Raw genomic sequence first — 25,206 nt, 5'->3', positions numbered from 1 at the left:
ATGTTTTTTCCGCTCTAAATCTATCCGTGTATTATTTTAGTTTCTTGTATAGTTAAATGAGATAGGTAAAGTGAGTTTATGTACAGCCCAGAGACCAGATTATCAAAGGGTAGTAAAGTTATCGTTTCTAATAAATTAAGATGCAAGAATTTATTTAACGAGTTCATTTAATCCATAAAATATATATATAGCGTCAAAAAACGATATGCAAACTAAACTGAGACTCAACCTTACCTACATAGGCTCACTTATCATCAATTAAGAGAATAATACCAACACTGGTAATATATTTTTAGCAAAGTATTAGCTACATTAATATTGTCTGTTGCTATATTTGTTTGTATTATTTTTGGGGTGGTATATTTGAGTTTTTATTTCATTCAACCAGTTAGATGCATTCTTTTAAGTTCAGTCATCAGAAATTTTCACTGTATGAACCTTTGACACTGACAGATGTTACGAGGCAGCTATTGGGATATTTTTTATTATTTTTATTTCCTAGGATATGTAACGGCATTTTTTTTTCATATATCTTGCCACACGATCTGTATACCTGTGGTGTCTATATACATACTGGACTATATTTTGTGCTGCGTATGTAAATAATTATATGCAAAAGTACCCGTATATACCTGTGTTGTCTATACGTGGTAACCCGCATATTTGCGTTGCCTATATACCTGCAGCATCCACATACAGTACATGCTAAACCAATTGTAAACTTGTGGGATAATTTTACTGAATGAATATATATCTAAATGAGTCCTGGGGTTCGGTAGAGATTCAGAGTTCAGACCTTGTAAATATTGATCACCCCTCACACACACACACATTCCTGAGTTAGTATTAGTCGCGTGGCCTTACGTCACACATATACCTCACCAGAACTGTTTGTAGTATTATTTTGGTGACTTGAGGAGTAAACACGATAAGTGAAGGATTACTATAGGTTGATCTACCAACGCCACCATGACAGTCGCCAGGAGGTTGGTTATTGAAGTGATTTTTTTGGCATAGTTGATTGCGCTTCTCTCTAATGTTACACTTTTACCTCTATCTTGGTAGATATTTAATATATATATATATATATATATATATATATATATTGTCTATATCATGTTATACATCTTGGCTATATTATGTTGTATATCCCGAACTCTTGTTGACACATTGGTATATCCTCGATCCTAACAGGTGTGGACTAATAAACACGCTGACAAGACACACATACATTAGCACACTTAACCACTGTCGTGGCATGATATAAATATCGTATAAACTGTATATCATGATATAGGTGAGATGTATACCATGACATAAATAAGATGTAGTCAGCTTTATCCTTGCCACACTTTCATTCAGTATTTCTCTCTTTACTCTCGCCAATCTGAAATCATTAAATGTTTTTTTACTCGACCTCCTTTTACCCCCATTTCACATCTACAGTACACACATACAGAGTTGTACAACCAAGTTAACACACAAGAAACATTTTGTTTACCTTTTGACTCTTGGGATCCGGAGTTGATTGAAGACTAACATTAATGATAAGAGCTGTAGAGGAAGGGGAGACAAAATTATGCTCTGCCTGTGTCTATTGTCTCTTTAGATTCCTGCAGCTGACCCCAGGTGTATTGGTTGTATTGCAGTGCAGGGTTGAACAGCAGGGCGGGGAGTAGTAGCAGGGCAGGGAGCAGCAGAGCGGGGAGCAGTAGCAGAGCAGGGAGCAGCAGCAGAGCAGGGAGCAGCAGCAGAGCAGGGAACAGCAGTAATACAAACGGCATTAGTGTGTGGGATTTAGCAGTAACAGAGGCCAAGCGAAAGCGTGTGGAAGCGCCTAGCCTGGAGGTGGAGAAGGCACCCAAAGAGTCCACACTGCTTCTCGTTGGCACACGATCAGCGGTTGGTGTACAGAACTGTATTGACAATATTCTCATGTTGACACTGTTAACATTACCGTACTTTTAAAAATGTTTGTCTGCATAATTTAGCTTCTGATTGTTTTTTTTTTTATAGCTTGGGTACTTTATTTGTTAGGGTTGTTTTTATTGTTGTGTTACAGGGGAAGACGACCCTGATACAGAAGTTCCTTGATCGTGAGGAGGCGCCCAGACAAACACTCGCCCTTGAGTACACCTACGGCAGGAAGACTGGCAAGACTCTGGTGAGTGACTTCTACTTGCTCTTGTTACAATTAATTACTCTTCAGATCATCGGTAAACATTTGAGCATTGTTGTAGAATTAGAACAAAACCATATGCTGCTGATTATATTATTTGCCCTTTTTTCTCATAGTAAGAAAACCGTATTTCACACCAACTTAATCTAGCCTACCTTAGCATGGTGGAAATTTCAGCTAGTGTACTTTTGTCCAATGAAGTACTGTAGCATAAAAATCATTTGGTCCTTTGGATGTGTATGTTGTTTCTGGTGTCAGTCCTTTGCCATAACAAGCACACCTATCAACATGACTTTTATTGGTAGGTGAAGGACGTGTGTCACCTGTGGGAGCTAGGGAGGGCTCTCTTTACCCCCCTGTTGTCCACGCCCCTCACCCCCCGGGTCATGTCACGCCTCACCCTCCTCCTAATGCTCGACCTCTCCCGACCTGACACTATTTGGTCTGACCTGGAGACTCTCCTGTCCACTCTAAAGGTGAGTATTGTATTACATAATGTGTAGTCCTGGAAACCGATAAAGTAGATGGATAGATATTCAATAAAATCGCCATACACGTTTACATTGAATCAGCAGATATAATAATGGTTGCCCCTCATGTTGGAATTTGGCCAGTGCAGGAGCCACCTAGGCATGAGTTTGTTTACAGGTACAGTACTATAGTCACCAAGGACAGGACTGCTTAAGTGAGGTGATCACATTAAGTATGGAAAAGAAGAGGACCTATAACATATATTGTATTTTGCCTCAGGAGGAAGTGAACAAAGTGGCAAAGTCAGAACCAGGCCTCAAGGAGTCCCTGGAGGCTGCTGCCAGGAAGAGGCTTGACCCACATCACCAGGTGAGAACATCTACCTCCACACTCTTCTGGTGTGCCCTTCTACCTCCATCATTTGTATCACATACATGAATGTACCCATTTCTATGGATATACCTAAGCAATATCTTTTTTAAGGGGGAAGGGAGGCGATGGGTAGGTTTCTCTCCATTATTCCTGTTGAGTTTGTTTCCATAGTTCAGAAGGAAACTGGAGTACTGTACTGTATGCTCAGAGTACATCTTTATTAATTGGTAGTGTCACATTGGGAAACATTCTTCTTACATCCAATGTGAGATCAAACTTCAGACACTGTAGTGAGACAAATGTGTTACAGCTGTATTTTGCTGTACAGTAGTGGGATCACCTGAAGGCTTATGGACTCACTTTACTGTACAGTAGTAATTTAAAATACAAATACATACTGTAAGTACAGCAGCTGTTTTCCTCCATAACTGACATTTACAGTTTAAGCATAACAGTTCAGTATTTTGAGCATAAGATTATTGTACAATCCAGTAATAGTGACAAAACTTCTATATAACATCAACGTCAGTAAGGTTAAGTTTGGCGATAACTTTCTAATAAGAGGCAACATTCTACATAACATCTACATTAATATTTACATTTAAGAAAGTAATAATGTGGAGTATGTTGGGTGTGTGGCAGGATGGGCAGGAAGTGGCACCGTTCTTGGTTCCTCTGTTGATAATTGGTGGGAAGTACGATGTCTTCAAGGACAGGAGCCTGAGGGCAAGAAGTTGATTTGTCGTACTCTTAGGTGAGTATTATTGTCCCATTGCTAGTGTGTCATGTTACACTTCTCAGGAGGGAGCAGCATATAGTCCCTAACAGTTTACATAGGTAATCACATCTGAACATGTTGAGAAGTTTTTACTTTGTTTTAGCCATTTATTGCAACAGCATTATTTTTAGGTGTAGCCAAACTGTTGACAATGAAAGCAATGCATAGGATTCACAAGGAATATTCAGCAAGGTATTAACTCATTGGAAGGGAATATCAAAAGAAAAATCCTAAACACATTTGAATCTTACCATAAATTCCTGTGGTAATATATAGATGTTGCTTAGGATATTGTTGAGTGATATGAGTTATGTAGAATGATGCAGTATACAGTAGTGTACAAAAGTGAAATGTTCTCTTATAATTAAAGATGAGTACCTACCACACTTTACACAGTACATTTATGTGTTTTGTATACTAGGTACATGGCCCACACATATGGCGCATCATTACAGTTTTTCTCAGCCAAGGACACTGGTCTAATCAAGAAGGCCAAGGAGCTTCTCAGTCACTACGCCTTTGGCACAACTGAGAGGTGAGTTTTGAAAATGCTAATCATCATCTAACCCTTTTCCTTGTGTGAATATATTATCTTTAGAGTCAATGTGTTGAGATTATACAAGGTTTTTGCTCACTGGTAGTCCTACAGTTTCACCAATACAGGGGGTATAACTATTATTTATGAGATAGTAAACAATTAAGAAGGAAAAGGAGAGACTTGACAATATCTGTATATATATATATATATATATATATATATAGTATAGTAACATCACATACACACCAATATACTGTATCGTAAATAGTGGAGGTGTTAACAATAATCCAGGGTCACCACTGAGTGAATCGCCCCAAATAAATAGAATACATGACTCATAATTTTTTCATAATTGTTGCCGGGAAGTAAATAAGCTAGATCTTATAATTGTGTGACAGCCGTAGTCTGGCACAGGACTACAACCAGCCGCTCATCATCCCAGCTGGCAGTGACAGTCTGGCCACCATCAACATGTCTGAGGATCTCACCCTTGATGCCTGGAGACACATCTTCAATACCAGGTTCCCCCAGGTCAGTGTCCACTCATAAACAGTCACTTAACTCTAACTGTACATGGTAATCATCCTCCCTACTACTGTATGTGTATTATCACCTGGACCTTCTTACATGTCTGCCAACACAGCAACACACTCCACCCTTTTTCAGGACTTACATCACTCTTTTCCATAGTGGTATAGCTATTATCTCACTGACCTCACCATGCAAAGTATTAAATCATGAAATATCTAACCATTACTCTCTTGTCATCTGTTTACTTTTAGTGCCACAATCCCAGTCTCTGCCACAGATACTAGTTAATAATCTGGAACAACAGATTATATCAGTGTGACCTTCCTTCATACTCAGCACTGTACAATCATTCACTATTACATCCTAGACACTTAATAATAATCACCAAAATGTACAGGACAGTGAGGAGCGGTCATCAGTGTTACCAGAGGATCCAGGCAGAGACCCTACATATGCTGAACCTGATGTGGACAATCTCAGGACCCAGAAAGATGAGGTCTGGATCATTATGTTGCTTTCCATATTTGCTGGCACTTTTATTGATATTTTGTACAGAAACTTATCATGACATACTTTACAGTGTACATTGTCTATGGTTGTTAATATTGTATCTGTGAAATTATCTAAAGTTTATGTAAAATGGTCATATGAATAAATAGGTAAATATAGTGTAATTTTATAATGGCAGGAGCTGGAGAGGATTCAGCGTGAGGTTGAGCCCAGACACTGCACGCTGGGCAGAACTTGACCTATCATAGCCGGTTGATGTCGGCTTCACATTGTTATGTTAAGCTCATCTTCTCACGTATAGTTTAATTCATAGAACATTAAGTAGAACAAACTTGTCACTACAGGTATACTTATCCCCTGTCACATTACAGCAAAGTCCAAAGGGACATAACTAAAAATAATAATACTGGAAATGGCATATAAACTTGTCTGATGTATTGGGAAATACAGTAGTCTCCTCCAATGTGGATTTGATTATACATGGTTAAAAAAAAATGTGACTAATAATTTAATGAATGCTGACACTGTACAAAAAAAATGCATGTACAGGTAACTCCTACAAACAGGTGATCACCACTGAAGATCCACAGCCTTCCATACAGCATTAGTGTTATTTAATTTCAAAACAGTATCTACCTTCCTGTACTGCTTGTTTAGTTCATATTTATATACACATGCAGTATATTAGAGGATGGATGGAGAGTGAGTACAGGTATTAAAAGATACTATAACACAATGGAAAAAACAGCTGACAGTCAACAGGCTGCTGCAAGAGTTAAACTGTACAGGAGCCAAAGGCATTTAGTAATAGATGGATGATTTTAGAATTTTTTTATTATCTAATTTTTGAAGTAGATTTTTTATCCAAAACTAGAACTGCCTCTTCCATGGCACACTTCAAAACATGATCTTTGATGACAAAATTATATTGCACAAAATGTATATACAAGCATAATGAATTTAAATACAGAAGGTCCTCGTTATAAGATTTTTACTATCCGCAGTTAAGTGGCAAATTTTTTGTGACCATCCATGTATTGAGTCCCTGCATTTAAGTGGATTCCTCTCAAAAACTCGATTTAAAATCCTGATAAAATCTACAATTTTAAGCTGAATCATTTGAAATTTCACCCTCTTTCTGGCATCAAGCATGCACACACGTGTCCCTCGCCAGTCTCCCGCTTTGTTTCGTCCAGACCGGTGTTGTGTTGTGTTTACTCCTGCCTTTGTTGTGTCTTTTTGTGTATGTTGTGGTGAATTATTTTATCATTTTGTAGCCATGAGTTCCCAACCCACACAGGGTGGAGCAGCACTCAAAAGAAAGCACACTCGCTATAGTACAGATGTAAAATTAGAAGTGATTAGGCAAAAGAAAAGTGGAAGTGGACAATCCATTTAGTCCTGTTTATTTTTCATCCTCTTACTAATCCTCCATCCCCCAACACCCACCTCCATCAATCCAAACACCTCTACCTTTGAAGCTAAGTAAATACAAATATTTTATTATATTTTTTAGAACATAAAGCATTTTGTCTTAATGAACCACCCGAGTGAGTGTGCACCACCAGGTTGCTGGCACAACCTACGTTGCCTCAACACACCGACCCCAATGAACTTTAAGGATGTTAAATAACTTAGTTTTTTTTTTAAAGTGTCGTGTAAAATGTCATGGTTCCAATTTGACCTACAGCATTTCCATTATTTCTTATGGGATTAATTCACCGCTTTAAGTGGATTCATTATCACAGGTATTTTTCCGGTCCCAATTAACCGCGGAAAATGAGGACCCCCTGTAGTAATGTAGTAATGCATGAGCTATCAACTGGGTAAGGTCACCTACACACACAGTTCTACATGTTTACAATTTGTATTCCAAATGGTTGACAGAACACAAATTGTATCCCCTTTGAATATAAAGAAAGTACTGTATTAGTTAGAATACATTTTTAACTCTGATAAGGTACTGGTAGATTAAAATGGCCTTTATATAAAATTCTTTCACAATATTGTATGGGTAGTGATGTACTGTACTGCATTTAACAAAAAACCTTAAAATTTAAGTCTATGGCAATATTCAAAGGCAGTTGAATCCAAGAAGTCTTGAGGCCCAAAGAACTTTTGCCTAATGTAAAATATTGACAGCAAAGAAATATAAATGCATGGTAGGTGTGTTTGGTGCGTGAGTGCATATATGTGCGTTAAAGTTCTGAATATCAGTAATCAGATGCACATAAACAAATTACTTATTTGCCCACAAATGGCGAAAGAAAGCGTTCAAGTCGCTAATAAATCACTACCTTGTATACTCACTCTGGAACACAACACCTTTTATAGGTCAACAAATGATAATAATAATAAAAGAAAACTTACATTATCATAAGCAGTATCCATTAGTGTTTGAGATTACACCTACTACAGTCTCCAACTTAAGCATGACTAATCCCATAATTCTTGCTGTGTATGTAAATGTTAAGTGGATTAGAGAGCCTTACTCAACAAACTAATATAAAAGTGTTATGCAAACTTGCTCCTGTGTACAGTAATTCAGCATGTTTGGTTTATAAGCATCAAATATTGTATGTATTTACATTTTCCAGGCAGACGTACTGTAGTAGATTCCTCCGACACCTTATTCTGCTTCTTCAACTGAGTTTAGCTGCTGCATTAACTGAAATGAAAATAAAATTATTAGGAAATAAATACAGAATCACTGGAGAAAATAAATAACAAATAGACTGAATATATAAAGATAAAGAAAAACAAATAAACTTAAATATCAGTCTATTATAATGAAGGTGACAGGGACTGATGAGAGAGCACACCAAACAACAGTACTGTATATCATTCCTTTTGAGAACTGGAAAAAGGTATTTGTTACTGTGATGCTGACTACTGCACTAACCCAAAGGCAACTAGAAAAGGAGATGGTGCTACAACAACTAGAAGGATTATACACATACTGTATACCCAATGGAGAAATGACCTCCAGTATTAATGTTGGCAGGTTTTCTTACAAGTTATACCACAACCTTAGGTAAACAAATTTCAGAGCCCCAATAGTATCTGTACAAATTGTCATATCTTATTAGTATTCTTTAAAGATGACTTGGGTGAAATTTTTTCCTTACCTATTGAACCAAGTACAGTACAGGCATACTGAGAGAGTATGCTGGTTTTAACAGGGACCCTTGCCATTATCTTATATATAATGAGGAACACTGTCATAAAAGACACAAATGTTAAAAAGTAGGAGTTACTTTTTACTTAGTACAACCATATAAAACACCGTACAATACAGTAATCCTAAACCTGTGGTTCATATACCTGACTATTTGAAATAAATTTACTCAGTCTTTCCTATACAGTACTGTCCTGCAAATATCAAACTAATAAACATCCATAAAAGACTATACTCACAGAGGCAATCCTCTCTAATCTTTTTGGGGTGTATTGTTCCAACTTATTCATCATGTCCTTGACTTTGTTAAGGGGTGGAGAACTCTTGGCATGTAGTTGTGCAGTTAAATATGGATGTTCCAGCAGTTCCTGAATGCTGGGACGCTCCCTGGGATTAAACTTGAGACACCATTGCAATACATCCTTCAGGTGATCATCTCCAATATCTGGGAAGCTGATTTTGGTGTTGGAGTTTGAGATGGCTGACAGTTTCTGCCAGGGATTGCAGATGTGCTGGAATGGGGTTTTTCCATAAACCAGGTTGTGAGATGCATCCCAGTGCCCATATGTCAGACTTTACACCAATCTGCAATATTTCACAACAAAACAAGTGTCATTTAATTTTGTAAAACATATTTAGATGACCTAAAGCTTACTCCCCACTTTATTTTACCTGATGATTAAACACCCAAGTTCTACCTGACAAGTTAGGTTACAATAGGCTAGGCTAGTGTTAGGGTGGTTAATTTAAAGTTGAAATAAGCAAGGGGGTTAACCTTCACGTGACCTCCAAAAGAAAAATATATTAAAACTTGTAGCAGTTATATGAGCACTCCATTGGGCAGCAAAGATCCCTACTGCCCAGGAACCCACGACACACAGCGACACAAATAACCAATAACAAGAGAATGGCCATTACAGTGGTGGCTTATCAGAGCAGCCATTAATTATGGGACCTGATTGGTTATCCATAAGTGCCTCAGGACTCATGTAGTTGTAAGTCCCTGACTGCAATTAAAAAGTAAAGAGGATATACCAAACAGCACAATACAATGTCACCTCCTACCCCACCGTAATAACCATCTGATGGTTTGGTTCATACTGCCTTACTGTTTACCATTTTTATATACCTACATTGTCTCAGTACTGTATTGTACATTGGGAATTTTTATACCTGTATTGGCCACACACATGCTGAACTGTATAACTGCATTATCTATTTATATATACCAAGTCAAATATAAACTTACAATACGATATGACTGAATCTATCCATCAATCTATACAGGAAAATAAATAACAGTCATGAACCTTATACTCTGACTTCATTAATGGCCCATCAAAAAATACATCTGCCTTTTGTTCTTTATTTTCCCCAACCTAGTTTCTAAGCCTTCTGGTGATGAGTTAGTGGTACATGGCTGACTATCTTTTCAAAATTGGAAAAACATCAACCCCCCCTCCCCCAAATTTAATAACCACCAAATCAACTACATAGAACAGGTTTATAAAGGTCAAGTCACCTCACCTGAACGTCCTTAATAACACTGGTCATATCTTGCTGGATGGACGACGCTATGCCAAAGTCGATTAACTTCACCGTGTCATTGACCAGGAGGAAGTTGGCGGGTTTCAGATCGAGGTGAATGACCCCTGGGAAAAAATATATATATATAAATAAATAAAAAGTGTCATAATTTGTGAATGAGTCAAGAGAATATTGTAAGAAATCCTTCAGCAGACACAATAGCTAATAAATGTACTGTAATACAATTTGAACACTAACACAACACTTCATGTTATAATATAAACACCAAAACAAATGAGAATCACTACTAAGTAATTTAAAGCACACAAACAATCCACATAACACTGATCATTACGTAGTTCCCCATGTGCATCTCTATTCGGAACCAGCGTTGAATTTTGAAAGACGTTTTATACGCTGGTTAAAAATGGCAATCGTCACGTTCATAATCTTTTCAGAGTGTAATGACTAGTGAGACTCCTTACAGTCATTCATGTATTTTAAGCCTCGTACACACCAAGATACACTGTCTAGAAACAGTTGCGCAACAGTGTTTCTGGACTCTTGTGAGACAATCCAGAAACAGTCGCGAGGTAGTCCAGTAACACTTGGGAGACACGGGAACATTGTTTCTGAACTGTCTCATAACAGTCGCAGACAATCATGCGCAACAATGTGTCTCAGTGTATGCAGCTTTAGTTTAGTGTAATTTTGTGGTTTACATTATCAAACTGTCTAATGAAGAAAGGAGTAACTCTATTTAAAACATTGGAGATACCTTCAGCACACTAAGAAACAATAATATATATATTAATAAACCGACCTGCTTCATGGATGACCTTAACAGCAAGCAACATCTTCTCCCAGTAGTGACGGATGGTGTACGGTGAGATGGGCTTGGCCTTCTTGTCTCAGAGATATTGCTGATGGTGGTCGCCAGGTCTTGAGCGCCCTTCTCCATCACCAGGCACAGGTAGTCGTCCGTCACTTCACTGAGGAAGGCACCAACTTTTCAGAGACTGTTAATGCATAATGTAATTGTCCATTTATGGTATAAAATTGCCAAGATTTGTGTTGTTTTGGATCCACTTAGTTGAATTTGATAATAAGAACTGTAGCAGATTTTTGTTTTTACTCTATTCTATTTCAATGGAAGCTTAATATAGATGATAGATGTTAAATTAATATATGGATACTAAATTGTCCACCACTATCAGGATAACACCACAGAGGGACGCTAGACTGGATAAAGTGGGGTCAGCGGAGTTTTCCCCCAATGTTTCCCAAGTCTCCTCCCTACCCCGCATTTTAAATTTTCAAAGAATCTAATAGATATTTATAAAGCTGCTATAACTGAAGAAGTCAAAGAATTCATGTACAGGGTGTATCAAAAAGAAGGGTCAAGCTTTTTGGGGGGAGGGAGGTGGACACACTGTACATCCCAGTAACTCACTAGTCGTAGAGGCGGATCACTAGGTGCGATGACTGCAGCCTGAGTAGGATATCAATCTCTTTTTTGTAGGACTCTAAGGTATCTTTTCACACCTTCCAGCATTACCACCTTTATGGCCTTCACCTTCTTTGTTTCACAGTCCAACACCTGCCAATCATGATACACAAATGAAGATTAACCCCCTTGACTCCAACAGACAATTTAACCACTAAAGTATGAATTAATCTCTTGTGTATGAACAGTAATGATAATTTAACCTCATTTATGTTAAAATATTTTCCTCAATGTACAGAATGCACCAACTGTGTCTGCTGAACCTACAGTATGTAAAAACAGTTACATACAAACTCCAATCAAACTGCAATAAACCTATCACATATCAAGTAAGATATTGCTGCTTCACCTAGTACAGTATACCAGTGCTGTTAAATGTCTCTCGGACCATTGCTAATTAAATGAAATAAAAGATCAGTAATTCAGTAATAAACAAAACAAATGAATACCGTACATGACCAGCACCAAGTTACCGGTTTAGGTAGAGCAATTGTCTCTGTTTATCAATGCTACAAAAACTATTAACACTAACAAACTTTAACAAGCAAAGAGCAAGAGAAAATTTGACATTATAAAATGGGATGAGATGTATAAATTCTAAGCCACAAAGTTAGTTATATAAAAAATAATACAAACTGATTCAATGAATTATTCTAAGTCACAGTTTTAGAAGAGGAAAAACATTTAAGTCAATATTACATACCTCATAAACTTTGCTGGATCCTCCTCGACCAAGCAGCCCCAGCTTCATGTAATCTTTTCCCTTAACAGTAATATTATCCTTTGGCAAGAGTCTGTTTGTCTTTGAGTGTTGGAGGCATGGGGAAACTTCTCTGCCCAGTTGAAGGTGTTTGAAACTGTTGAGGGATTGTTCTGGAATGTCTGGAGTTCTGCCTTATCTCCATACTGACAGAAACATTACTATGAAGAGCTTGTTTAAATGTTTCACTTGAGTGTGAGTTTCTTTTAGGGGCTGTGTGCTGCTTCTCACTTGCAGCTGCTGTACAGGGCGGATCATTTACTGGGGATCTCGATCCAGTAACAAGCTTGGAACTGGCCAGCAACTTGTTGTGTTGTGAATCAGACAGTGGTGCAGTGTACTGTAGACCTTCTGTTAGTTTACTGTTACAAGTCTCTATTTTTGTTGCACTGTGTTGATGTCTGATGTTCTGTGCACTGTTGGAAGATACCTGACATGCTCCAATCTCTCGTTGTATTGTAGACTGTGTTGGAACACACTTTCCAGGTGCTGTGGTACTTTGTGTCCAACTTATTCCTGAAGCAGTCACTTGTTGAGAGGTCATCATGGATGGTCTCAAAGACCGTATTTCTTGGGCACCAGCACTGTTTTGAGTCTTCAAAGAGGAAAAGGGTGTGGTCTCTTGCTGTGGTACTGTTACAACATGGTTCTTGCTATCTGCCAAGTGAATTTGTTTATCTGGTAAAACATTCCCTTGCTTCTGTGAAGAATTGCAGTTTGTTTGAGTATCTTTTATAAATTTGTTTTTAAAAGTAATTAAAGATTCAGTATTTTCCCATATTGCTTCCATGCTGGATGATTTCTTAATGGATATAGAGTCACTTAACCATTGAGACGACTGTACTGTAGGTTTTGGTTCCCTCTCAATTTTCACTGCATTATTTTCCTTCAAAGTTGGCAAAGATGAAAGTTCATTCATTGACTTGCTCACTTCAGAAGTTTTCAGAGGTAAATTTTTATTTGTGTTGTGAGTAGTAAGACGTGTCAGTGGGCAGGGAAGTAGGGGTAATGTTTTCCTTTTCATTGTGACCACTACTGCTTCTCATCATGTGTGAAAAGTTCAACTGGTTAACTGCTGGTGTTCTTAAAGTTGTGGTAGGTTTTGCATATATTTGCTCCTGATTTCTGGAGTGGAGAGAGAATGCTTCATTTTGTTGGTGGACAGAGATCTAGCAGGCACTTCATGACTTTCCAAACCCAATTTCTCTTTACTATGGGTGGAAAACCTGTTGTTAACTGTACCACTGGCTCTGTCAAGAGGGGCGACACCGCCACAAACCGCCACTTCCCACTCTCTCACTGTGGTATAGGTATGAGTTCAGTTCTTCTGTTCTGGACTGCAAAAAGAGACATCAAACAAAATAAGTCCTGAATCATCAACAAAAGCTATTAACTGATACAGGTATTTCACTTTAAAGTAGAATACACGATCGATTACAATGAAATTTTCTTGTATCCTTCCTTCAAATTAATGTTAAGAGAATATAAATTCTCTTAAAATAAATCACTCCTATGATAATAAAAAAATAAGCACATGATAGTCTCAGGTGGGTGGGTGGGCTTCATGTATGCAAGTGAAGTTTGATAAAAATTAACGTGACTAATGAGAGAAGGAAGTGTAACACTGTGAACACAATGCTTTTCACTTTAGTACAATTAATAAACCCATTGAATACGATGACTTATTACCCAAAAGACATTGATGTTGTACTCTGGAGTTTAAGCTAACATAACGCACTCAAGGTAAACTTGACATGGATTATATCCTACCATCGCCTTTGATGTATTCTTATCTCCAGGTGAGGGATCATCATTATTTGGGTTGTTAAGACGGAGAGGATGAAGAGGAGGCAGAACCAACTTCCCTTTGCCAAATTTGCTGGAATAACAAAACATTATCAAATATAAAAATTGTTGATTATTACAAGTTACAACCCCATAGAGTATACCATCACACTTGCCTGCTGAATACTGAAGAAAGAACATCAACCCCAAACCTCTATCGTTGACGTATAGGTTAGGTTAGGTTAGGTTAGGTTAGGTTAAGTTAGGTTAGGTTAAGTTAGGTTAAGTTAAGTTAGGTTAAGTTAGGTGAGGGACCAACTCTTACACTGAATCTCCATTCCGACATGTTTCAAAATGGAAAAAAAAAGTTGGACAGAATATTATCAACAGATGGCATAGATTAATAACTGTTGTACCTGTAGTTTATAAACATCAGAGCAAACTATTATACAGTGGAGTCGCCCAATAATGTACGTTAGGGACCACCAGGAGGTGTTACTGCTTCATAAAGTGTTATGACATAGATTTACATGGTAAATATACCCGTCGGTCTGAACGTCAACAAATACACACCAATAAGGGCTAAAAGGTCTTATTCTACCCAAAAGAATAAACAGTATTATACCACGAATGAGTTAAAAATAAATTGAATAAATACTGTACAGGTGTGACTTGAAGTGAGGTGGTCACAAGACATACAGTCATTCAGTAAAATTATCAAACAAGTTTACAGTTGGTTTAGCATAAAGAGAGACCATGTAGGTGTACAGTTCAGCATGTATATATAGACAACACAGGTACAGTGTAAACAGACTGTAGAGATAACCAACCTCATTCCTCATGACTGAAGAGAGGATGTCCTCCACCGTGGGTCCATCATCCCAGCCATCAACCTCCATTGTGCACCCTAGAAAATCAAAATTAAATTAAGAGAATAGTAATGTTATATAAATTGTTGTTCTCATTTAATTGATAATTCCCTCTCAAACTTTCTAGATGAATGAATCAGATAAAGGCGGTATTGTACCCAAATATCTGAAAGAAAAACTAACCTGGAATGAACAAAAGCCCATATCTAGGCATATCCATATCTGAAAAGTCACACATGTAAACAATAAGTTCACATTTAGGTTCTCAGGTGTAAATTGTAGGTTTAAAACTTCAAAATGATAAAAAAAATTAAAATGAGTAGCATTAAAACATCTTCCCTAACAAAAGGCTGGAATCATGAGAATAAATGCCACGCCTTCTACCTTCAAGTAAGCACACCAATAATTCAGTTTAATGGATGTAATTTTATTTAGCACAATACTGTACCTAATTGTTAAGTAAATATATTTTACAGATTACAGGTATCAACTCTATTAGGGAGTCAGTCAACCCATACAAACATGGAAAATGGCTGTCAAAATGATGGTGGTGGTGAAAATAACAATGACGATAAAGATGATGATGAAATCTGCTGTTATGGCATTCAATAACCATCATAAACATATTACCACATGCTCCAATTACTCAGCATGGATGACACACTAACCACATGGTAAAACTTGTAGCCCTTTAAATGGACGTAAACTGTGTCCAAAACTGAGGTGCGGACAACCTACTGTATTATGCAGTTTCTCAGTCATCATCAACTTCATATTGAAACGAAATTCATCTTTGTTGCATTTTTAAGGACTACATCAGCTTGTGGCAGTTATAAATAAGAAGACAAATAACTCCTTACCGTAAATTACGTGATAAAACTCAAAACATCCTTCACTATCAATTGAGAATTTTCAAAACAAAGTAAACATTGGCGAGCTCAACGCTGATTGGTGGAGAATGTGACGGTAACCTCTGCTATACAGTATAGCGATACACACTACCAATGATACTTAATAACTTGATTATTACAACACATGTTTAATCTAATAATTATAACATAAATATTTTAGAAGCATACTATTAATACAAATGTGATTTTAGAGGCATAATCAAGTTACAGGGAAACAATGAAAAGTGAGAGGGAGGAAGACGCATCAAGTTGTTCTTCAGGGTCATTTTCATTTTTAGTTCGCCAGAAAGTACATTTAAGACACTCAGAGAGAGTTAAAGAGGACAGAGGTAGTTTTAATCGCTTTACATTCTTTCCCTCCGTGCGGGGCCGTCGGGGGTAAGGTTGGTGAGCGTGGGTCGTCTCACTCGTGTGGTTGGTACCCCGTAACTCCCGTTGTTTACAAACATTGGCGCCAAATTCAAGACCCCACACGACCGACTTACCTCAGCCAGTGAGGACGAGACCCTTAACCCCCAGAGAACGGGAGTGTTTAGTGCTGTTAATTGGAGATGGAACAATATAACAAAATAGACATGTGTTAAGGTAGTGTTAATAAAGAAGGAAGTTTCAACGCCAAGGGATATGGACCTCAGTGATCTGAACTACAAAGATGAAAGATCGGGGAGCATCTCAATAAAGTAAGTTCATAAATTTGTTGTTAAGTAGGCTATGTTAAATAGGGTGCAAATGATTACACTCTCTGAGGAAAGCAAACTCCCCAGTCTCACCCCACCCTCCTGTGTCACACAGACTTCAAAGTTCGCATTTTTTTTACTGGATGTTAAGATCAAAGTTGAACACACAGGTAGCCCAAATATTAAATAGAAAAGGTTAACCTTCAATTCCTGACGTCTACAGGGGGTATGGTATGATTATTATATAATTTTTGCCACTTATCAGGCGGTCTATCAGTGTGAATACAGGAGAAAACCGGGGACCAGGAAACTTGTGCTGTCTGGTAGGGTCACACTGGATAACACTATTCTCACGTGTCTGAGCAGAGGAATCGAACCCTTGACATATTGGTGAGAGCTACGCATATTACTGCTGTACTACAGTTTGTAAGATGAGATAACTTCAGCAGCTGAACGAGCAGTAAAACAAAACACATATCTTTAAAGTTTCCCATTGCCAAAATACATTAATGTAAAAAAAAAAAAGACAGGTTTATAAAATTAACATTGTGTTTTTTTTCGTCCTCATTTATCGTATGTACTATAATTATCCCCCCAAAGGGTGATAGCTCAGAGGCAGGTGTTCAGCAGCTGGCCAACACGAAAAGTTCCCTGTACAGTATATCTTCACTCCAACAAGACTGACCATCAACCGTCCCTGACACATGATATAACCTTTTTTATTATAGACGACGTACTCCTGTAGTTATGTTCAAATTCATCAATATCACATTTCTTGCCACTTGATACAGTTTGTATTGAACCTGGAGTAGAGTACGACGTATATAATTTCCCAGAAACTTATTAGAGGTACAGTATAATGAAACACACAGTAACTTTTTCACTTTATTATACCATGACTAGCAGGTGTTAGATAAGCCAAAAGTGAACCACAAGAGCTGCAGCTAATAATTTATTCAGTAAATTGTACATACCGTAATAAGCATATTAAAGAAAATTAATAAGATACTAATTATATTTGAACTTTGGAGGATTTGATAATAGTCTTAAAGTTAATACAAATATTTGATTGTAAAAGAGATTCTTAAACTGCTGTTGGAACTGACCAGACCAACATCAGCAGCTATCATATTTTACCAGTGAACTTCACATACAGTAAGGTGAGAAATATGACACAAGCAGGCATAGTTACAGTAGTCACCCCCCAGTACTGAAGTAAGAATTCTGAGAAATTTAACTTTTTAGAAATACTGTATAACAATTCTGTGAGTTACTTTAGAGATTTGACATGATGATTTTGAATGAATTATGGGGATTTAATGATCAAGGAAGCTTTTAATGGTACAGTTACTATTCCAAAAGCTCTACCACTGAATAAACAATTGTCACTCCATCTTTAACAAGTTACAAATATATTTTTTTAATGGTTATTATTACAAAGTACAGTCAGTGTTGTTTGTTCTCTGTACTGTACAATATTACAGAGTTCACTGAAAATTACATGGCCCTGGTAAACACACCTATGCTCTGGCATGTCCCCCATTTCTTTTATTTTCCACTTTTTGCCACAGTTTAGTTCCAAAATAATGTAGTGTCAATAATCTTATAATAATTGCCGTGTTTCCCAAGTTATCTTACGACCTGTAAATTTCTCCCCCAAATTAGCTCCTAGCATGTTCTTGTGACAAGTCATAGTGGTAAGCATCTGGCTGAAAGAAATTGGAGAAGTACTTTTATATGATGACAATGGCAGAGTAAACATAAAACTTCCCATAATCATTCCTCTTCCTCTAATTATGCTTCACAATTTGCAACCATTCCAACCTGTTGTCATTTTTCTCCACACAAGTACAGTAGCTAAAACAACTACCTGTGTATACTTTGTGGGAAACAATATGAGACCACGGACAATAAATTTTGGTATATGAGGGCTGTCACTAGTCACACGTAAAATTTCGGAGCATATCGACCCCCACCTGCACTGATAGTTGTTTTAGCTACTGTACAAATATTGTACTGCACTGTGTTAAAGAAACTCGATACAGTATAGTCAATTGATATCAGTTCACTCATTAAGGGTTGACATCAATTACAGTTTGTTGAAAATTTAAAACTTACAAACGGGTAACTTTTTATAAATAGAGCTTTTATACTGTATTAGCAATAACTTCCTTAAGTTTCATTTACTAACAATTTGTGATCAGGGAATTAATGTAAAAAACTTGTTCAGTACAATATATAGCTATTTCATCCTGGGGTCATCTGGAAACTGCACAATCTAACCTACAGTTTCCCATACTTTAGTCAGTATTTTAAGTATATTTTAGGCTTACAGTATAACACTACAGTATTGCCAAAATCTGGGAAATTTCTGAATTTGGTATATTTCTGGCCACAAGGTTGCTGGATAATCGATACACTGCCTGTACATCACTACTCACGGCTATAACCATATTACTGTTGTGAAGTTACACAAGCAAATCTAGCTACTTCTTGTAACTGAGAAAAACATTGCAAACTAGGATTAGATATGGTTAATACAGCTTTCATGGCCAGATAATAGTACCTACCACCCTCTCTCTTTCTCACCAAAAGCTTTGGGTTTTAGTTCAGTACGGCAAACTGTTAGCAATTGAATGTTCCATTGTGAATCTAAGAATTGCTGGGTTCACTGCAGCAGGAAAGGGTTTTTCTTGACTTATAAAACATGTCAAGTAGACACACACACACACACACACACAGTACCCTAAAATCATATGACAGGTATATGACCTAACAAACATATATCATCTACACAATTCTCACTTTGTATAATTTAATAAGATACCCTCGGTCAATATTCATGAACTGACCTCAGTCCCATAATATCATTGTACTGTACTTGAAGTTCCACCATCCTGACAGCATGAATCACCCCACCTGAACTGCACCTCCATTTTACCTTTTTAAATTATGTCATTTAGCAGAACTATTAAATAGTTAAAGTTGGTCCTAGGAAAAAGTTAAATATGTATGTGGGAACAGTCCAAATGTTTGAATTAAACTGTGGGTTTATTTTTTGTACGGAAATTAATTTTGATTTACAGTTTATGCACTTGATGGATGATAAATGCAATCTGGGTTGAAGTGATCCAATTCCGTCAGACAGTGCCCCGACAAATTCCACTTGGTCGCCTATGTGTAGTCCCAGCATAAACTCCTGGAATGTGCTGTCTGCATAAAGGCTAACTTGAGAACCTTCATTGCCAAACTTCCAGTAAGAGGAGCTCATTGCCACGGTAATATCAAAATCATACTCATTCCAATTTTCCAATGAACATGTCTCAGACCCTAAGACATTATGCAGCAACTGACAGCGCTCACTCTGAGTTGTTACAACCTTAGTGGATGGACATGTGGGCAATCTTTTACCTAAATAACACAAAACAGGTTGTATTAACACTGCCGGTAACACTGAGAAAGCAATGTGGGGTAAGTTGTGATATTTATAATGTTTACCTGTGCAATAGACCCTTGCCATTTCACCAGTGTTTCCTTTAGAGGCAGACAACCATGTGTGGTAACTGCTCCTGTTTCTTTTGAGGGAAGACAAACATTCTTGTAACTCTCCCACTGTAGATTGGTGTACTGTTTGGGTGATGACTTCACAAAGAGGCTGGGGTGCAAGAATAATAACACCATGACCCCCATCACCACCCACTTACACACTAAAATTAAGTTTGGACACCAGTGTTTCAAAAAACCCAAGATAAATAAAACACTACAAAAAATTAATATCAAAATCTGATAATTAATGCCACCATGGAAGCCAAGACCAACACATATAAGGGCTGGTCCCACAAACAACATAATGGAAGCAATGGTGGGCAAGAGGACCAGGATGGACCACCCAACTACAGGATATAACAAGTCAGTTGGTGCAGCCACCTTCTGGGAGGCTACTATGGCTAAATGACACCATAAAACACTGACCAGGTGAGGAGGAAGGTGAGAAGGGCCACTACGTACCACAATAACAAACTGGAGAATAAACCACACTAAGTGAAGGATTGGTCCCACTCCCAAGTGCAGTTTTACCTTCCAAAATATATCTATGTGGTCTTCCATAAATAAATACTCCAAGCCAGTTCCCTTAGACACAGAGACAAGCCAACTGCTAATACTACCATGGGCACTTGGTGTCATGGCTAATATATAAACTGTCAGTGAGAGGAACTGCCATCTCGTAAGCTTCTCAGGAACGTATAAAAATGTTGTGATTGCAGTGAAACATATTATAGGTAAGAAGATGATCATAAGTTTAGGTGAAGTTAATGGTACTGTACTAAGATAAAAGAACACAGCTACACACATGGTAGCATATGGTTTCCAGCACCGAGATTTAAACCGACCTTCTGCCTGATCTACATCCAGTTCTGGACAATAATGAGAAAATACAAGAGACCAAACACGAAAGCTGTCAAATCGCTTTCTGTTCAGCAACATATGGACTGAAGACACTATCATCACTATTACAGATACACAAGACACAATGACTGGGAGAAAAACTATCACATATTCTGCTCCAAATAATGACATTAAGCTACCTAGGAAACAGATGATCAGTCCACTGGTAACAGGAGTCAACAGTCTTAAAACCTTGATAATATAATTAGTGAGTACAACACCCAGGAAGTGGATACAACTTGGGAAAATTCTCTCAAGATTCCTACGGGGCCAATTTATTGCCTGAAGGAAGAGCGGGTTTGATGTGTATGAATTCAGAGTGAGAAAGTGATGCATCGGAGGAACACGACCCTGGTAGTAGAGGACTGAACCCGACACTACGTGGTCTTCGGTGAATCTTTCCCCACCGTAACGTTCCTCCAGATTAGCGTAGCTCTCAGGCTCCTTGGGATTCTGTAATACATCAAAATTAACATCAGACTTTTTATTTGAATGCTATATTAATAAACAAATAAAGTAATTTTATATCTTTAGTTTGCTGATGACATTACAGGTATCATACTATACGATGATATTAACTGGAACATGAAAATTGAGACCAGCAAGTATCTCCAGAACATTTGGGTAAAATCAACAGGTGGTAACAGTTCCTCTCCCCTCTCCTCTTATATACTGTACTGTCCTTCTTGTTAGTCTTTTTACCTTTTGTTGGCCATCAGCTTCCATATCATCTTTATCTCCACCTGCTAACACTTCCTGAACCTTGCTTGCCAGACCACAGCTACTGATGATGTCATTCCCATCACTCACACTGAAAAGAGTCAGATAGTTATAGGTAAAGGAGGGAAAATATCATAACATCAGGATGGTAAAGAATAAATCAATATTTCAAACACGAGCTTAATGAGTTAAATCTAAATTGTACTTTTACTTTGCACATCCCAACATGATGAGTCTTGGTAGCACTTTCCTCTTTATCACGTGGTGGATTAAAGTACAGTGCAGTAGAGTATACAGAATGGAAGAAGAAATTGTAATAATAAAACGATAAAAGAATCATCACCCAATGACTCTTTTTCTCACAATTCAATCTGTCTCTTGGTCGGATTAAATATTGTTCACTAAGTTAGCTACAGTACCAGAAAAGAGCATGTGAGCTGCTCTCCTCGCCAGCTTTTCCTGCAAGTCCATAGCCAAACATTCTCGCACCTCATGGTAATTATGCTCACATATTCCTGTAATAATAAGAACATATACAGTACAGTATTCATGCTCATCTGTTTCTGTGTATAATAAATTCCAAAGTGGTGAACAAATAGACTGAAACTGATTTATAAGAAACAAAAATCTATTTATGAAATATTATACAGGGGGTGTATTGTACCTTTGAGGTACAGTATTATTGTTTCTGCCTCTACAAACTACTGTTGTGTGTCAGTGTATCTGAGATACGAGAATTTACTATGACCAGGTCATATCTTTCAGTACAGTACTGTATACTGTACATGCTGCATTATATTACTGGTAGTTTTTTAAATACTGTACTGCACATTTCATATTAACTGTTATTTCATTCTTTTTTATTAACAATTTATCAACTTTGTTATAAAAAAACTTGTAGTACAGTACCGAACATTACAGTATTTCACTCTGGTGTCACTAGGACTACAGTGCCAGTAAACTGTACAGTACAGTATATTCCATCTAACCTTTGGAATATTTCTCCATACAACATAATACTTTATTTAATGTTTGATGTATTTTCTACACCTATAATTTCCTGAATCTGGCTCATGTTCAGTGCCAAGCTAGATGGGTAATCAATATTGTACTGTATACAGTACAGTACTACCTGTGTTTCTAAGTTATTTTGGCAATGACAGTGCTTAATATTTTCATTTAACTTTTGGAATTTATTATACTGTACTGTAGTTGTACATTTCCTTCCCTGTAATGCCTTTCCATTACCCCACATTTGTAAAAGACATCAGCCCGCTTTTGGCCAGGCAATAGAGTTTACAGCCTACCAATGTTATTGTCAAGACAGTCTTGAAGCAGTGTTGTTGCCTCGCTGCTGCCTTGAAGGGATGCCCGGGTCAGCCAGAACACTGCCAAACGCGCTCCCTCTTTGTCTTCCTCTTGATCTAGAAGACATAGAACAGTATCATACATCTGGCTTAGATTTTAACAGTAATCTCTATACTCAAGTTACTCAGGCGTGAATGTTAACTCTGTTCTGGAATAGTCAAGAATCACCCTTATGGTATATTTTTACATATTCAAGCTTCTTAAGTCTACCTTGGGGCACAGGTATGGAAGCACCACTACAACAACAGTCAGGGGTTTAAGTATTTCTACAATTTATTACATATTTCTTCTTGCTATTTATTCTTTAACGTGGAGCACTTAGAGTAATGCCTCTCTTAGAACTACCAGGAGATAAGCTCAGCTATAATATACAATACATATACCTGTACAATTGCAGTTGAAATCAGACAGGAGGATTGATGAGTGTAAATTTGGCAAGTGCTGACAATAGTACAGGTTGTCCATAAATTACTTTACTCATTTTAAAAGTTAATAACCTTAAAAGTACAGTATTGTATACACATGTGGAGATATACCAAGACAAAAAAATACATATGTTATTCATCAGGTACATAACAAAAACAGTGTTTTCTATAATGTTTTTGAAGTTATAGATTTCTAAAATGCGTCAGACAATTTACAGACACCCCGTACAGTAATAAATACAGTCTTGTCCTCAAACATAACTATACTGTACATTCTAAATAAAGATAATACTATCTCACCCTGATCCAACTGCTCTGAGGGTCTTGCCCATTACCAACTGAGATTCGGGACACGCATCCTCCGCCAGTTGACTCCTCATCCGCCGTAGCGCCCCTCGGTCCACACAGTTATGGAAAGTTTGGGTCGACACAGTAATAATAGGGATGAATCTTGAACTTCTATTAAATGAGAAAAATGAGCAGATAGCTTGCTAGATTGCACAAAAAGCTATTAACAGGTAGAGTACAGTACTAGCAAACCCATAAAAGTATGTACAGTACGCCTCACGTGTCAAGGTTCCACCACGGGAGGCGAACTTTGTCTGTGACTGTATAGCACTGTATTACTTTGAAGAAATTATAATAATGTATTGTTTATGATAATTTAAATTTATTAGTGATTCATAGGTTAAGTTAAGTAAATTCACTGTTACTCAGTTTTATCTGTCTAATCTGTAAATAAAAGTAACTTTTAACATTCATTTTCAGTACGGTACTTTATGATATCTTTAAAGGAATATGCAACTCTTTCTAACCTAACTTAACCTGCCAACCTAACTTAAGCTACCTAACCTAACCTATTAGGAGGGTTAGAAAGTTAAGTAGTTTAGATTGGTTAATTGTATCACAAATATATTATAAAATGTAGTAGTATTTACCATAGTAAGTTTTGAGAATATTCCTGTGGATGTGATGAAACATCTTAGATGTAAACAATGGATATGGCATCTATCGGGAAAGCAAACAATAATGTTTGGGATGCAAAACAAAATAATTACAAATAACATAATGGAAAAATTATTCCTTCTAATTTTTGGAGCTTTTCATGAGGCAAGAAAGCATTTAATTTATTTAGTACTATATAATTTCTTCAAGTTGCTGAATAACGTGTGCAACTGTCATCCAGCACTAATCGCTTTTATGTAGGCTGAGGTCAATCGTACGGACAAATATCATTACATAGTCTCCTGCAATGGCCGTGACAGACAATGTGATGAACACAATTTCTCAACCATTGCAAGAGACTAGTAACGAAATTTGTTCATACAGTTAGCCACAGTGTTTCATTTATGCAGTGTTGATGGTACAAGAGTAAAGTGTTGCATCCACTCTACCTTACACCATTAGTGTGTGTGCACCTAAATTTAACCTAATTGTGCAACAGTAATATATGTCTTACATCATTACACCCTCAGATGTCCACCAATAATGACACGAGGCTTGCAGTGATACATAGACACATTTTGGCTATATTGCCCTCCCTCTCAACCCACCCTAGTGATACCTGTTGCTCCTATTCCTTTGCTGTACAGGCATTATTTACAAAGACAGATTTCACATGGCCAGAAAATCCAACTCCAATATTTCTTTATAA

The 25,206-nt window shown here is 37.3% G+C and overlaps 3 protein-coding genes across 3 annotated transcripts; 1 reads left to right on the top strand and 2 right to left on the bottom strand.

The window, feature by feature from the left end:
• Nucleotides 1-824: 824 nt before the first annotated feature.
• LOC121873328 (cytoplasmic dynein 2 light intermediate chain 1-like) lies at nt 825-5,842 on the top strand. The gene is given in 11 exon segments (XM_042376849.1): nt 825-986; nt 1,650-1,902; nt 2,063-2,164; nt 2,485-2,655; nt 2,930-3,019; nt 3,665-3,734; nt 3,737-3,776; nt 4,222-4,335; nt 4,737-4,869; nt 5,267-5,365; nt 5,558-5,842. Coding segments are annotated over 11 exon segments (1,149 nt in total). The 5' UTR covers nt 825-969; the 3' UTR covers nt 5,618-5,842.
• LOC121874397 (mitogen-activated protein kinase kinase kinase nsy-1-like) lies at nt 5,793-15,035 on the bottom strand. The gene is given in 11 exon segments (XM_042378529.1): nt 5,793-8,047; nt 8,797-9,103; nt 9,105-9,142; nt 9,256-9,283; nt 9,476-9,564; nt 10,085-10,209; nt 10,908-10,994; nt 11,630-11,684; nt 12,295-12,485; nt 12,583-13,051; nt 14,967-15,035. Coding segments are annotated over 11 exon segments (1,497 nt in total). The 3' UTR covers nt 5,793-8,008.
• Nucleotides 15,036-17,465: 2,430 nt separating this feature from the next.
• LOC121874386 (wolframin-like) lies at nt 17,466-23,947 on the bottom strand. The gene is given in 7 exon segments (XM_042378518.1): nt 17,466-20,080; nt 20,083-21,492; nt 21,742-21,857; nt 22,185-22,274; nt 23,067-23,183; nt 23,338-23,363; nt 23,853-23,947. Coding segments are annotated over 7 exon segments (2,355 nt in total). The 5' UTR covers nt 23,933-23,947; the 3' UTR covers nt 17,466-19,564.
• Between the last annotated feature and the right edge of the window lie 1,259 nt (nt 23,948-25,206).

This window comes from Homarus americanus, unplaced genomic scaffold, assembly GCF_018991925.1.
Source record: "Homarus americanus isolate GMGI-L3 unplaced genomic scaffold, GMGI_Hamer_2.0 scaffold55640, whole genome shotgun sequence".
In the NCBI taxonomy this organism is placed as follows: domain Eukaryota; kingdom Metazoa; phylum Arthropoda; class Malacostraca; order Decapoda; family Nephropidae; genus Homarus; species Homarus americanus.
This window is presented reverse-complemented; position numbering and strand designations above follow the sequence as displayed.